The 16,307-nt window shown below is 40.7% G+C and overlaps 2 protein-coding genes across 2 annotated transcripts; one reads left to right on the top strand and one right to left on the bottom strand.

The window, feature by feature from the left end:
* The first annotated feature begins 1,825 nt into the window (after window positions 1-1,825).
* On the top strand, window positions 1,826-3,002 carry LOC147250937 (uncharacterized). Its single transcript, XM_086221406.1, has 4 exons — window positions 1,826-1,981; window positions 2,062-2,106; window positions 2,215-2,310; window positions 2,510-3,002. The coding sequence occupies exons 1-4, from the start codon at window positions 1,841-1,843 to the stop codon at window positions 2,630-2,632; spliced, it is 405 nt and encodes a 134-aa protein (XP_086077532.1). The 5' UTR covers window positions 1,826-1,840; the 3' UTR covers window positions 2,633-3,002.
* Window positions 2,935-16,252, bottom strand: kif3a (kinesin family member 3A). Its single transcript, XM_086221405.1, has 17 exons — window positions 16,093-16,252; window positions 15,314-15,587; window positions 14,968-15,112; window positions 13,585-13,669; window positions 13,294-13,399; window positions 12,921-13,060; window positions 12,573-12,770; window positions 12,035-12,209; window positions 11,850-11,948; window positions 8,917-9,073; window positions 8,644-8,824; window positions 8,142-8,252; window positions 7,816-7,941; window positions 5,393-5,446; window positions 5,216-5,284; window positions 4,989-5,119; window positions 2,935-3,890 (listed from the first exon to the last, which is right to left on the bottom strand). Exons 1-17 carry the CDS (start codon window positions 16,096-16,098, stop codon window positions 3,842-3,844), a joined length of 2,106 nt encoding a protein of 701 aa, XP_086077531.1. The 5' UTR covers window positions 16,099-16,252; the 3' UTR covers window positions 2,935-3,841.
* Window positions 16,253-16,307: the final 55 nt, after the last annotated feature.

Here is a 16,307-nt window from a genome sequence, read left to right on the forward strand (position 1 = left end):
CGTTGTATGAACAAGAGCGGCAGATCTGCTCGCTAGCGGTCCCTCCAGACGTGTCTGCTCATCACTTGAAAGAAGGTTGCTGATGATATGGAAATAGTGATAGTAGTATGTTGGAATGTATGTGTGTGTGTGTGTGTGTGTGAGAGAGAGAGAGAGAGAGAGAGAGAGAGAGACAGACAGACAGAGAAAGTATAAACCTATTGAACTCAGTTCAGTTTCATTGCATGTTGAGGTGAATGCAAAACAAAAGTGTCTATTGGCTAAGATATAAAAAAAGCCTTTACTGTTGCCAATCTGAAAAGCTTTTTAATAAACATATGCTTAAAGGCATTTATACAAAATTAAGTGCTGGAGTTTGTATTGTCCAAAATTATGACACCAATATTTTCACTTTTACTGCAAATGAATATCGGCTCCAAATACGGCTTATCGGCCCCCTTGACCACTAATAATCAGTGTCAGCCCTGAAAAACCCATATCGGTCCATCTGGAGAGGCTGGGCGAGGCCGACAGACAACAGGAGGGTCAACAACACACCCGAGGACGATGCTTCGCACAATCAGGGCTCCTCTTCCTCTGACTGAGTGTCCTCCCTCACTTTCATCGTCACCGTGACAAAAACCTCATTAACATAAATCTTCGAGGTCATTTTCTCACAGAGGCTTGTTGCTAGACGCATATATCCCAAGTGGTTCTCCAGTTAATACAGGAATGGAGAAAGAGGAAGGTTTTTTTTTCCTTTTCTTTTCGATCATGGAATTGTAACCTCCAAAAAAACAAAAACCTTTGCTTTTGATATTTTCAGTTTTTCCGTCCAACTAAAAGAGCCTGTCGTCGCAACCCACAGGCGTGAGTACGAAAGTAGTGAAGATGACAGTAAAATCAAAAGTTAAAGTAAGGAGGAATAGATCAACTACTTAAGGAAAATATATGCAAATTTATAGAGATGATTTAAATAAAGTCCTATAGCAACGCCTGAGAAACCTCAAAGTAAAAACCCCATCCACCCCAACTGGGGGCCAGGGTCTTATCAAAAAGGTCTCAATCTACAAAAGTGGTGGTAATAATGCTGAAACACATCATCATCATCAAGTGTTTCATCTGATGTCATCATCTGTGCATTTTCAGACTGACTTACGATCAAATACAAGAAAAAAACAAAAACCCCAACCCCAACATATTTAGCAACATTACGCATTGACCCAAAAGCTAAAAACTTCAAGACACCTGTGAAAGTCTTCGTCAGATTTGAGTACGACTGAATGTAGCAGGAATTTATTTTTCTGTCACATTTTCCTCTACCTAATGTGTGGGATCATGACCAAACTTAACTCAAGTGCTTTCCTTTGAGCCTACACATGGCAAATAATTCAAATCATCTCAGTAGGAAAAGCCCAGGTGTTTCTAATAATACTGGTAACTACATCCTGTAGGTTTTTACACTTGGGTCATCATTGATTTTTATCTCAGTTCCAGTAATGACATATCTGTGAACCTTGCGCCAATTGTGTTAAAAGACAGCATAATAAAACTTCCTTTCTCGCCGGATGTCAAGTTTTCTGTCCTTTTAACATTAAAACGTGACACATGGTTTAGAAAGCTAGTTTAGGTAAATAAGGCAATCACTTTATAGTAGATGATGAAGATGGCACTATTGCCTGTGGAACCTTTGATTGTGTGGTAGATACGCAGCATATCTGACACCTTATTTGGTACCTTCCCCTTGTGACGTACCTTGTGTTTGGTGATGAGCGTCAGCAGTAGATTCCAATATAAGCAGCAACAGTTTGAGGAGAGAAGTTATTCAATTTTATGCTCAACTTGATAGCGTTAGCTTAACATGTCTTTAAAAAACATGCTGAGCAATCAGTGCTTCACTATGCTGATGTTTGTCTCGGTGCTCTACGCGACATCGCACACAGACAAGTCTTTGGAAAGGGTCGTAGAAGAAGTAGGAGAGCTGTTGAATAAGTCAAACGCGGTAAGAAAATTTCAACGTGTGAAGTTTGACTGAGTGATGCTTTTATGTGATATTAATGTTCTCCTCTCTTTTTTTTTAAGCTTAACCGTACATTTGTGCCCAAGTTTCAATACAAATCATGCAAGGTAGGATTGATACTCGTGTTCTACACACCATCTGTCAGACATGTCATTTGAGCACTCGTTCAACTGAAGATGCGGTTTCCTGTACTAATGACGACTTTCTCTTTCTAGGACGATTTTTTCTGTTTGGCTGAGAAGGCTCTGGGAAATGTCACGAATCTGAACGGATTAGACGACATCAAACGTAACCTGCAACAGTACATTCGGGTAACAAGGAATCTCCAGCTTTTATTTAACACGCTTCTTTATATATTTTCAAACCAAAATACATTATCAAAGCTATGACCTTTAATGTAACGTTTAAAAGTGCTTTAACGGTGTTTGAATGTACAGCTACCCCTCGTTGTGTGATTCATAAACTCTTTACTTGATTTCAGTAAACTGAAACTCAAAATGTTTGTTTCAGGTTCACAACAAGACGTGTCACCGGAACACGACCTCTGGTGAATTTCTCCTAAGAAAACTGTTGGAGAATATCAGGATTTGTGCAAACCAGGTCCTTAACCACCAAAAGGAGAGATCAACTTGAACTACTAAGAATAATATCGTAATTTATTCCTATTTATCAAATGCAGTATTTATTTTCATATCTGTATTATTTGGAGAGTTTGTATTTATATTTCAATAAATTGTAGCATTTTTCACAACACTCTGGCATGTGATGCATTACTTGTATCTGTTCGTGTAATAACAGCTGTTTCACAATTAAGACCAGGAGGCAAGTGGGTTTTTTTTTTTTTTTTTAAGAAGCGTAACGGGGTTTGAACCAATGAACAATTCCAAATATCAAAATATAACAGTGAAGTACGGAATGAAAGAGCAACGCCAGGATGAGATAAAACATGTAAAATAATTTAATAAATAAAATATCCACGACTCTGGTGGATGTAAACATTCAACGTACATTATGATACAAAATAAAAGTCAGTTTGCCTGCACTAAAACACTCAAATTAAATGACCTTCACAGAAAACCTCCAACTAGTGCATTATACTAAGGCATACAGATTGTGATTCTTAATGTAACAATTGAATTGAAAATAAAGAGGGGAAGAAATGGCACTATTACGAGAGCTAGCTGGCTCGCATGCATGCCACTATGCTTCTGGTCTAAAGGAGGAACAAGAATAAAGCGCACTTAATGCAGTTACACACTTGAGTCTACGTCCTCTCTTTGACGCGTCGGCGTGTAATTTGGGTTCCTTAATAATCTTATTTTCATCTGCGAGAAAAACTGAGACTTTGTGCTCCGAGCAGAACGTTTAGTTTTTATTCAAATTAAATGGCACCCTTTGAATGCATTTATATGGAATTCCTAACGATGCTTCTCATTATACATGTAATCAGTGCAATATTCATTAACCTGTGTGTTCCACGTGAATTTCTTGATTCGTTGGTCTGATTTACACAACATTCTGTAGCTCGTTGGTCATTCTAAAACAGTGATGGTGCGAGAGGAATGTGTTTATCTGCATATAGATGCCTTGCTGCAAGTGGTGCTTATGTAAAAGGAAACTGAAATGTGTTCTAAAGCAACATGTACAATGTTTCAAAGACGACAGTATAATACAAGAAACGGATCCTCTGGGCTTGAATCCTAACAACAGCTCCTTCACATTTAGAACCCTGACAGCTATACAGTGTACTCAGATAATGTTTTCGATAATGATGCCCCGTAAACTCTCCTAAGGTAACATCATGTAGTTTCAGTGAAAACGAACCTCTTCACTATGATGTCTTCACTGCAGAAGAGATTCGATCACAGCGTCTGGCTTTGCAGATCGTTTCCTGTGAAATGAGCACATGATAACGTTATCAATGACTGCAGGAAACCTTCAGACATTTTCTCAGAACAACAGTCGATCATGATAACTGCAAACACCATCATGCAAACTCTTCATATCAATTTTGCTTTAAATACCACAGTGACCGGTGGGAGATAGTCAAAATTAGATATGCGCACATTAATGATACACTGGATAATCTAAAAAGATAACGATCATGATTCATGATCCAATAAATTTCTTCAAGCAAGGCAGCAATGCTCAGGATAGTCGATTCACCCGATGGCACCTGTGACATCCCCTTGCACAGGACGAGTACCGAGCGAAACTATTCCTCATTCCAACACGGATGGCCATGACTAATGTCAAAATGTGATGATACTAGATCCATGTGAATCGTCTCATCTCTCTGGTAAAAGTAGAGGTGCGGCACCAGCCTCTCTGAATACAGCCGCCTCTCCCCACTGAGCACCACATCAAGTGGGCATGACTTGGAAAGGTTTTAATGAACTGTCTGGTTCAAAACATTGTCTCGTGTTGCAAATGAAAGCTAGTTAAACTGTGCCGATTCTTTTTTGCCCGTTATATTTTTGCTGTTCTTTCAAAGATTCTTCAAACTTCAAACCTCCGCAGATAAATGGAATGAAAACGAGAAACTGAAGGAACGCACATCTTTAGTATTTGATGGCTGTGACGATAGTGAGTTGGAAAATCCCTCATGGGAATATAAGGACAGTGTGCAGGAATTCTTTTCTCTCTTCCTTGTCTCTTCTTTTTTTAGCTTTAGGTGCTTTACCGTCTTCCTGACCTTGAGTAGTACCAACCCTACTTCACATGTAGCCAGACCCTGAGCAACACCAGTTAGGGGAAAGTATACTAAACCTCAACAGATATGAGACTTTTGAAATGGAGATCAGCCAGACTGATAACAGAAACCTTTTCCACCAAATAAACAGTAATGTGTAATGTGGGCGACCCTTAACAGGATAAGCGGTAGAAAATGGATGGATAAATGGATAGATGGATGGATGGAACTGTGATATGTAACACGTAATACTCAAAAGGATGTGGGGTTACAGACTGTAGCCTGTGTAGAGATTACCTCCGACCAGTCTTGGGCCGACCACTCTTGCTACTTTTAGAAGTCTTGGGCCTCTCTAGTTTCATCAGGGACTGTCGCATGCTCTCCTCTGTGTAGGCCAGATACACATGGGACAGATCCACCTCAAATGGCTACACAAGGACGGCACAGAAGAGGAGAGGACAAACCATTGTCTTGTAAATTTACACCACAACAATTTTCAGATGGGAAGAATAGAAAAGACTCACATCCTTTTCTTTTTTGTCTGGGGCGGGGGTCTGTTTCCTCATATTGTTGCCAGTGTATGCCACACATTTCTGAAAAAACACAAGGAAAAATATATGACAGAAATGATCGTGAATCCATGAATTTAAGCGTTAACATACCATGTGATTGTATGTGTGAGTAATCCAGAGTCAGCTCACCAGCTGCCATTCTCCAATGTCCTCATTCCAGTGCACGTAATTCTCAATCATCTCCTATGTGGAAAAAACATCAGCAAAGTCAAAGGTAGAAACGGGGACGGACACATCACGGATCTGAAGATATCAGAACTAGATCTGATCCATCTGTACTGCTGTGGTGCCAGCAGTTTAATGCAGTAACATGTTGATGTACACCTGAATCCCTGGGAAACATCCTCAGTGCTTCTGCTAGAGTCTTGTTCCTCCTGTAGGTACTGAGGGTTACCAGTGCAAGGCTTTCAGCTATGCTGGCTCTGTGGCTCACAGTGTGTAAGGTGGTCAGGTTCATTCTCATCTCCATTACAATAACTTATACGAACGGTTCCAGTCAGGTGTCCGTCCACGTCATATCACAGAGACAGCTCTCCGAAAGATCACCAATGACCTCCTGATGGCAGCTGCCTCCGGACTTTCACCCGATCTCATCCTACTTGATCTGAGTGCGGCCTTCGACACCACCTCCCACACCATCCTCCCCGGCATGCTAGCATCTCTTGGAGTATATGACACACCCACGGACTTGTTCATTTCACATAATTCAACACTAATAAGCCAAAGTAATAATAATAAGTCATCGTCGCAGAAAGTTGAAAAATGTTGCGTTCACTTCGCACAAGAGCAGCCATTTCCTCGTGTTGACAGGAACTCTGTTCCGCAAACCCCGCGATAAAAGACACGACGAAGTCCCCAAAATCCGTCTCATTTGCCAACAAAAATAAGCATGGAACTTTTTTGACTCATCAACGTTTTGAGAGTTTGAGCCATGTGTTTATTGAGGTCTGAAATAAAACGAGATAAGAACTTAATTATTACCAGCACTTTCTGTGACAGAGTCTGCTTGCTTATCATAGGAAGTCCTTTGAAATGTCTCTTGACATTAAGGTAGTAGCCTAGTGAGAACAGAGTGTTGGGGAAATCACTTTTTGTCCCTTTTCCTCAAACCAAAATGTTTGCAAATGTACGCAATTTCATTGCATAAATATCCAGCATATATTCCGTCGCATTTTTTAAGTAAACGAGCTGTATAATCAAGGATTTCTCCCTGCAACAATAATAAAAAAAAAGAACGAAAAAAAAAGCATTTTTCTGGAAGGACTGATTTCTTACCTGTCTGCCTGAACTCATCAAGCTAAGAACATTCAATTCCCAACCTTCTCCCCTCTCCTCTGGTGTTCCTCAAGGCTCTGTCATTAGCCCCTATTCATCATCTATCTCCTTCCTCTTGGTCATATCTTCCAAAAATGCAACACCCATTTCCATTTTTACTTGGACGACAAACAGCTCTACCTCTCCTCTAAACCCACCTCCACCCACCAAATCCTGGTTCAACTCCAACTTTCTCAAACTCAACAGTGATTAAACTGAGGTCCTCCTCATTGGTTCAAAATCCTCTCTCACTAATATTCTTTTTCTCACGGAAAAATGCGTGTCAACGCGGGTTTTTGAACCTGCGTTTGCTCAGCATTAGGGCACATTCAAGCTTCCAGAAGACCCGGGCTGCATGCCTGTTTTTCTCTCTCATACGTTATCGTCGTCATTTCACATAAAAGTGCGCTGGAACACAGAGGTAAACAAACGACAACATGGACGTTGCCGAGTCGAACGAAGCGTGCAAACACGGCGCAGATTGGAAAATGTCTGAGCAGATCTGATCTGTCTGATGCAGTGAAGGAGGATGGAATTTTTGGCTAGTGTGGAGGGGAGCCGAAGAAGCTACAGGCGAAGCCTGACAGGTGGTACTGTGACAAAATCAGGATGTGACAGGAAGGTTGTGTGAAACCTGAGACGATGCAGGTTACCTTTTTCACACAGTAGGCGAGCCAAGCCACTAAACACCCAGGTCGTTCGGCGAGTCGGTCAACGCAGGTCGAAATGCCAAGTCGACCCTTTCAGAGTGCCCAAAAACCCATGCTGACCCGCGTTTTTGGTGCAGCGTGAAAGGGGCTTAACAGTCCCAGTTTCACCATCCCCATTGATAAGTCCTGTGTTTCCCCCTCCCCTTAAGAGCTTGGGTGTCGTTCTTGACAGCTCTCTGTCATTCCAGACCCACATTAATAACCTCGCCATTTCAAATGTGTATTGTGAGGTGACCTTGAGTGCCCAGAAAGGCGCTTTAAATAAAATGTATCATTATTATTGTTATATTATTATTAATAATTGTTTGTCAATACGCTTATAGCTTTGGGTAAAACATCAAAGAGCAGCTAGCATGAACACAATCTTTAATAGTTGCAGTTTGTGTGTTTTCAGCGTATTTGCATTGATATTTCAGACATACAATTTATTTCAAACATTTTCCTTAATGTGTGCACATGTGACGCTACAATGGAGGGCATTTGACAAAAAGAAAAGAAAAACTAGAACACACACACACACACACACACCTGGTATTCCTGGGGAATAAAGTTGTCTATGATGAGCATCTGCAGTCGGAGTTCCCGGCTCAGCTGGCGGATGTTCTCCAGGAGACCCTCGATCTCTCTGTGATGCTCTTGCTGCAGATCAGCCATCTTATAAACAATGAAACAATCACAGAGGATCAGTTTCCTCTCCCCTGGTTATCAACAACAAACCCAAGCCAGTGACACCGTTCAAAAGCTTTCTAAGGTTGACTGACTTTATTTAAGAATTTTTTTGAAGGAATCCTAGCTTTACTGCTGTGTCATGTCTGGGTGAAAAGTACTGTTACCTTCCTTTAAGTTATGCTTACTTCAGATTTTGCAGCCATCAGCATGGTCCACACTTTCTTTAGTTTCTTGGTTTTTCCTTGAGCCTCCTCCTGAAGGCTGTTATACTTCTCTTCAATGTCCAGACGCTCTTGCTGTTTTGAAAAGGAGAGAGAACAGTCATTTTTTTTCTTCAATTCTTTAATCTTCTGAAAAGGGAGGGGGTGAAAATTCCAGTTAACTACATTTTCCACCCCCCCAACCCCCCCCTTCACACACACACACACACACACACACACACACACACACACACACTTCTTGGTTTCATATCCTGCCGTCCATTCATTTTTAGTCAACTGTTTGTTTCCCACAGACATTATTATTACAGAGCACAACCTGAAGCACAGTCAGCATGATAGTAGTGGCACACACTTTTGAAAAAAGAACTGACAAGCGTGAACACCAAAAATAGATGAGACACTAATAATACTTCTGGTGATAGTGAATTGTGTGTATCTAAGTGTGGTAACTGCCATGCGTCCTCACCTCTTTCTCCTCCAGCTCTTTCCGTAGTCGCTCTGCCCTCCTGCGACGTTCCTCCAGTTCATTGTTGGACTCCTGCAAGAGCTTCTCCTGCTCCTCGGCTTTTGCCAAGAGGTCTACTCCACCTACAATCACCTTCTTCTCCAAGGCTGACAATTTCTCTAGCAAAAGGTGATGCTCCTGCCTAAGGGGTGAAAGAATATGCTGCAAGTTACAGTGGGAGAAGTTTGTGCCACATTTATAGAAACCCATTATCATGTTCTTCTGTGGACTCACTGAGCTTTAAGCAGATCCTTCTCCCTCTTCTCTAGCTCTGCTCTGGCTTTGTTCCTTTCCTCCTCCTCCATGTCCAGCTTTGCCTCCAAGGCCTTTCTTTCCTCTTCAATCTTCGCCTGCATCTCCACCATCTTGTCTGCAGAAACCTTCTTCTTCCCTTGAGAGACAGAGAGAGAGAGAGAGAGAGAGAGAGAGAGAGAGAGAGAGAGAGAGACAGAGGAGTCATAAATGGACATTCATCCCCACGAACCACTGACCTGTTCAGGTTAGGATGATTGAAATGCAGATTCATTCATAGGGTTAGCAGCAATGGTTTCATTCAACCTGTCCAGGTTAGTTTATAAATGAGCACATTTGTACTTCTTTCTTTGTTTGTTTTTTTCCTTTTTGGTTGAACAATGAAGGCCAAGGAGATCCAGCTGCATGAAGTTTTTGTTTGCTCATATAAAGTATTAATCAATTACTGTTAGTGGAAGCGCTATTTTAAAAGAAGGGCATCCACAGCAGGATAATTTGAAATGAGATGGTGGTTATGAAAATGGAGAACATGATACCCATGGATGGAATTCACACATACATTGACAGAAAACTTGTAACAGTGAGTCAGTCAGTGTAGAATCAGCCTGAAAGACTATAAATCAGTTAGTAAAATAGGAAGCGAAACACACAACGGCCATTTTTAGAGGATCATATGCAGTTCATTCTCACACCAACCTCTTTCTTCTTCAATTAAGAGGTGTATAGCAAGTCAGACAGGCCGCATTTGCACCAGGAGGAGAAAGAGAGACAAAGAGTAACACATTACAGAGTGACCTCAAAAGTCTGAAGACTCTACAGGGTGGAACACAGAACACAGGAGAGACAAGGAGTGGGACAAAGACGAGAAAGTGAGTGTTTCTATAATAACAGAAAACCATAGAAGCGACGGTGAAAAGATGAGGCAGAATGCAGCAAAGACATACGTTTTACATTATGAAACATGATGTCGGTGAAGGCTAGTTTAGCATCTTTTTGGAGTGGGAAACAGACGCAGTTGACACACACAAAAAAAAAACCCTCCCCGAGTGATTTATTAACTAGATTTTCAATCGTCATGAATAAAAAATCTGTTGTTTCAAAACTTTGGTCGAATGATTATGTGGATAAACTGCAGCTGGTCACAGTTCTTTGGAGATACAGCTGGGTTCTCACAGTCCAAGCTGAATTATGTGTCCCACAAACAAAAAGCAATCATTCACAAGATTTCCTCATCAACACTTGCATACCACATACGGGTACAGTGGGGTTTTTTTTCAGTTGTGGTAGTGGCTGGCAGCTCTAGTGCCTGTGCTTAGTAGGGTTGGGGGGAGGGGGTGGGGGTGACGTCTGACATGGCCAAAGTTGAAAGCCCCTTTCACACATGCAGTGTAATCCATTGAGTAAAAGAGCCTCACCAGAACAACTCAAAGGTTTAAATGAGTTAGCAGCCAAACTACAATGATAACAACTCTTCTGTTGCCAAAGATACACCTGGAAGTGCACACTCAGAAAAACTAGGAATCTCTCTCTCTCTCTCTTTTTAAATAATTCAGCATGAGAAATTTGACATCAAAACCACCAAATGCCCCTAAACAATTTTTTTGTGCCCCTACTTCCGGACAACTATGCAGTTTCCCACCTAACCAGGAATAAGACAGACATTTTAAAGAGAGGAAATACTACTTATGACTCAGCTTTTTAGATGCGAAAGTAAAAGGTATCAGGAACCTTCCCTCAAAAAAAAACACCTGCATACACAGTTGACCTAATTCTCAACTAAAGCAGCTTGGGTGTGAACACACACTTCACCACAGGCAGCAGAGTTATTTTATTTAATCACAAACTGATGAGGAACATCTTTCAAGTGGATCTACAAGGCGTTTTGACAGCATTAAGGACGCTCAGATGGAGAGCGGAGATAGAGATATAACCATCCACAAACAATAGCAGCTGTGCATATTAACACTCAACAAAAAATGTGCATCATTATTATTTAGACAGTCTGCACAGTGGGAGAACAAAAGCCCTCAACTCCCTGCGACTTGATATTCTCCAGCAGTGTTTCTATGTCGGCAATAAGAAAATCTGAATAGGCCATGAGCCGCCAGAAGCAAAATCAAATTTTTCAGTGTTAAAAGTGCCTTAAAATATGTTATTATTTAAAGCGTGAATGTTCAGGTTTCATGCGTGAAAAGGGCTTCAGTTAGTGGGTAGGTGGGTCGGCGGGGCAGAGGGCTGCTCCAACTCACTACTCTGAGGTTTCTCCTCAGTGGGTGGTGAAACTGTGACGGAGCAGACAAATTCTGAGCTATTGCTCCTGTTTTTGTTGTCTGGAAGGAAAGCAGAGGAATAACCACATCCAGCAAAATTACGAGTTAGAAGTAAGTCGAGATCAAGACGGAAAGAGCGGAGTTTAAGGAACCATTAATAAGTGGAACGTAAAGCAAAATGTAGAAGTGCTTTTCATAGGTCCAACAAATCAGCAAGCTGCGGTGCAAACATGCAAACAGCGGAACTGCAAGTACTATCACACTGGAGAGAAGGAAAAGAATAAAATATAAAACAATAACCAAAATATACAGCCTGTAACATGGCCACATAGGAACATCAGTACAGGCGTCAGCAGCGCTGCAACACAATTTATATGGAATTGTCTGTATTTTCAGACTAAAGATTAGAAGACGAGAAAAGTGCAACTGAACGGCTGACTTCAGAGGATTGGTATTTGGTAAATTGTTGCAGACACGTTGCAATTTGTACAATCCGCCATGCACCCTAACTGGAGGTGAAACTACATTGACACCAGTTATCGCTATGAAACCCACATTTAGCACTTCTGAAAGATTAGAAAAAAGTTAAAGACAACACACCATTTTTTTTTTCTTTTGGCGAATGCCTGTTAAATTCAGTTTTACCTCTTCTTCTCCTGCGAACTTCTCCTGCCTCCCCTCCTTCATCATCACCTTCATCCATCTCTTCTGACCCGCTGCCCTCTGAGCCAGATATCTCTTCACCTACCATGGAACATATTAAAAGAGACATTAAATACACAGTTCCTTTTCTATCGATTGTTCAGCTGAAGTGGAAAAGACTCATTTACCTTCCTCAAGTTTCTTCTTCAGCTCCTCAATCTCTTTCTGGAACTGGCGCAGCAGGGCATCCTTGGGGTCCTCGTTGATTCTGGCTTTGTTCTTGATGTTTTTAGCTCTGTTAGCATAGCGCAGGGTACTGATGGTCTCGTCGTAGTTATAGTCTGCAGGGCCTATATTTGCACACTAGTCGGGAGAGGGATTTCATTTCAGTGTGAGGTGAAAACGGCTATTTAAGGTAAGGAGATGCAGAACGCTTGCCTCAGTGTTCATTCAAGGTGTGATTCGCATTATTTTCTATCACTATTACTGATGTTAACCCACCCATTGCTTTTACATTTATCTTCTTTTATGCCACATGCCTGCCGGTTCACAAACACATTCAGCATCTTTTAATGTTTCATTCATTTATGTGTTTGTTTCTCCAACACTGGGTTAGTGTTTGATAAAATTCACTTTTTAATTGCTCTCAGAAATCAATGCTTGAATTTAAAAGTTGTTGTTTTTTCTGAGGACTTCTACACATATTTCTGGTGTTTCAAACTGTACCATCATGGTCTTTGAGTTCCCCCCGAGTGAATCCTGCAGAAGACGGGTGAGTTTGGAGTTCCTGTAGGGCACATGTGTGCTCTTGCCATCCACCAGGGCAGAGATGACATTCCCCAGTGTAGAGAGAGAGAGATTGATCTTTGTTGCTTCTTTTAACCGCTGACCCGTAGCCCCAGTTTTACCCTGTCGCTCAGAACCCTATGAGAGGAGGAAGCGCATGCAGCTGTGGTTAGATGGATCATAAGTGATAAAGCTGATTTATTGAAACTTACGTGTGAGATTTTGTTTTTTTAATCTCAAAATTCATGTCTAGTTTTTACTCAGATATGTCAGGCTCTAGATACTCACGGCCAGGTCAACCAGATGAAGTTTCCCCATGCGAACGTGCTGGTTTCCATCCACACCCTTCTCACTGCACTCAATGGTAATGGTGAAGATGGCATGAGATCGGGAGCTGTGCTCATTCATGTTTGTTGCACCAACAGATCCTAAGCGAAGAGAGACCCCATGAAACCACGCAACACGTTTTATATTTGCTCATCGAATTCATATTCAAGCATTTTCTGATGGGGTAGAACATGAAAAGCAAAGATTCTGTTCATTCGTGGCAAGTATCCATATTTAGGGGTTAACAAACCGCTATAGCTTTCAGTCGATTAGCAAAATCCCCACCATCCTTTGTGTTTTCTAGCAGTTTTCTTTTATTAGTTACTCTACTTACGGTTTTTATGGCCCAGAGTCATGATCCTGTCCATGTCATCAGCGTTGTTCACAACATAACCGGAGAGGTCTTTGATATAAACCCCAACATCAGGTCTTTCTTTCACCTACCATGAAAAAAATATAAATTTCTCACCAAAAACAGTTGCAAGTATTGAACATGTGATACTGGCAATTCTTCCTCACCTACTGCAAATTTGTATGATATAAGAAATGACTCTTAACATATTTTATGATGGAATCAATAATTCCAGGACTGAAACTGTTTTCTTTTGTTTTTGTTTTTTTTTACCTCCAGCCTCTGCATCTGGTCCTTGCCCAACAAGTCTCGCACTTCTTCATTGTAAATCTCCAGATATGAAACGCGGACCAAAAACCTGTGGAAGATTTAAAAATTTGTACACAAGGTCAGATAAAAGGTGAAATTGTAAACACATTTGAATCAACTGGCCTTATAAATAAATACTAAAGGGCAATTTATTTGGTGAAAAAAAGAGAACAAACGGTCATGCATAAGTAATATAATCAAATTAATAAACATTATATTCTACACAAAACATCAATAACAAAAAAATAATGATTTTTGAAAAGATAATCCTTCATAATCAGTTTGACAGGTGAAAGTGTGTTTCCGTGCAGGCTTTCCTTCAATCTCTCCTTATTTATATGCAGATCCTGACTGGTGTCGCTTCCTCAGGGAAGAAAAGGTTGTTATTTGCAAGTGAAAAAAATAAAGTCTGCTTTCAATTCAACAATAAGTAACAAAAATAATCTTTTTTTGTGTAGTATCTTTCATACATGAATTGCAGCTCAAAGTGCTTTACACGCAATAGTGTTAAAAAAAGAGAATATACATACGATCCAGTGCACAATATGCACAAGTTAAAAAGAAAAGATCAAAACCTACCAATAGAAAAAATGAAATTATTATAAGCACATAGATACCATGGCTCCTTCAAAATGAGTTACAGACAGGCCAGAAGTATAAAACAAATAGAGGAAATATAACAGGAATATTAAACAGCAACAGTGATCTAATAAATGGGTTAGAATAAATGAAAATAAGGACAAGACAAACAAGTTATGAGTTCAAATCAAGGGCACAGAAAACAGTTGTGAGCTGCTTCAGTTCAGGCCATTGGTGCATAATAACAGAACGCTGCTTCACCATATTCTGTTATTAGTTTTTGGTACATTAAGCAGGTCAGCACCAGAGAACCTGAGGGAGCGAATCAGAAAATACTCACGCAAGCAGTCAAGAGAGGTAAGAGGGAGCTAAACCATGTAGTGCTTTAAAAACAAGTACAAGAAATTTAAAATCAATCCTCAGTGCTACAAGAAACCAATGCAGAGATGCTACAACTGAAGCAATGTGATCTCTCATCCTGCTTTGTGTTAAGACTCCGGCCGCTGCATCCTGCACCAATTGCAGCCAATCAATTCTTGTTTTCGATCACAGCATGTTACTGTGAAACTGTTGCATCGTTTAAAAAATAAAATAAAAATCTAGAACCGAGTGCTCTTCACTGGGCCATCTTTTTTGAAGGCTATCAGCGGCGAGGGATTTCTATTAAAACACTAACTATATTTTACTCATAATAAAATATTTTTGCATTTACAAGTTAAAAACAAAAACCCACAAACACAGATTTAGTGCTTTATATTGCTTTCTTACCTGGTGTCACCCTCTGCCTTGGCAATGTGACCAAATATATGAGCAAAGGAGTTTGGAATGATCCCTCTAAGCTCTGGCACTGCTCTCACACCCTCCATGGTGAACGTTTTCCCTGTGCCAGTTTGCCCATATGCAAAAATGGTTCCTGAAACACAAAACATGATATCCCACTATCGGTACATGTAACAACAATTACAGATAACGTAATCAGAATGATCATTAAAGACTCTAATATGACTATGATTGCATGTTTGTATTACATACAGCTCTAATGTGTGTATGAACGTATAACAATGATTGATGTATTTCTGCTAAGTTAAATACAGTAAATAATTGAGCATTTTACCATTATATCCCTCTAATACTGAGTCAATAATAGGGCGGGCTGTGAGATTGTACACATCCAGCTGTTTGCTCTCTGGTCCAAACACAGTGTCAAAGGTGAAGGTCTTGGGAGGCTCCTGTGGAATCTCCAGCTTGTTGACTGTTATGGTTCCACGGATCTCGTCCACGTTGACGGCCTGTTTGTGCCCCATCGTCTTCTCCTTCTGATTGAGGGGGCGACATCTCACCACCACCTTCACATTATCACTGACCTCCGGCTTGTCAAGCTTATTGGTCTGTAAATAATAACGGCAAAGCGTGAATTCTGTGACATCATTGGTGATAGCATGATTGCAACACAAACCTTAACGTACACATTTTACATGATCAGTTTTAAATCACGCTGCAAACATGTTATGTGCAGCTAACATTTGGAGGACGAGTGTTTGTTGATACATTTTAAGAGGCTAGGTGAGCTTTCAGCAGCGTTACCTGGTTTGCTGGGTTGCTAGGCAGGCATAAAGATGCTAATTGACGAAGATGCTAAATAGCTAGCAACACAGACGAAAGACAGCGTAAATTTATATATCCTGTGCGAATCCCCCAGTTCGTCATAACTATTTTGGGATGACTATTAAAATCCAACACACAATGACTGATTTTCTCAGTACTGAAGGTAAATGGCGACTGCCGAGCTAACGAGGCTAACCGGTTAGCATCACATCAGTGAGATCCGAGGAAGGGAGGAACCCCTTTTACACCAGAACAAAACAAATACTGCAAACAGACATAATGACTTACCGGCATAGTAAGACAGTAGAAATATAGGTATAGTATCTGTGATAAGTAAAGGTTTGTGCAGCTTTGGTCATAAGAGTCTGTATTATCCAAAGAATTTAAATGCCAGCACAGTACCCATTACAGTGCCAATCCACATCCGACAGCCTGACAGTGCTTGCTCCTAGTGCGCATGCGTCGTAAGGGTCTTCTTCGTTAAGTGAATTTCCTGTATTTAT

The sequence above is a fragment of the Aulostomus chinensis genome, chromosome 13, assembly GCF_037954235.1.
Source record: "Aulostomus chinensis isolate RoL2024-O1b breed Wild chromosome 13, RoL_Achi_v1.0, whole genome shotgun sequence".
In the NCBI taxonomy this organism is placed as follows: domain Eukaryota; kingdom Metazoa; phylum Chordata; class Actinopteri; order Syngnathiformes; family Aulostomidae; genus Aulostomus; species Aulostomus chinensis.

Bases quoted from the DNA above. Each gene is read 5' to 3' on its own strand.
- LOC147250937 (XM_086221406.1), top strand. From the start codon at position 1,841: ATGTCTTTAAAAAACATGCTGAGCAATCAGTGCTTCACTATGCTGATG. The intron at 1,982-2,061 runs GTAAGAAAATTT...TTTTTTTTTAAG, and splicing joins TGTTGAATAAGTCAAACGCG to CTTAACCGTACATTTGTGCC. The intron at 2,107-2,214 runs GTAGGATTGATA...TTCTCTTTCTAG, and splicing joins TTCAATACAAATCATGCAAG to GACGATTTTTTCTGTTTGGC.
- kif3a (XM_086221405.1), bottom strand. The intron at 12,771-12,920 runs GTGAGTATCTAG...CTCCTCTCATAG, and splicing joins TTCATCTGGTTGACCTGGCC to GGTTCTGAGCGACAGGGTAA. The intron at 5,120-5,215 runs GTGAGTCTTTTC...GTCCTTGTGTAG, and splicing joins CAGACAAAAAAGAAAAGGAT to CCATTTGAGGTGGATCTGTC.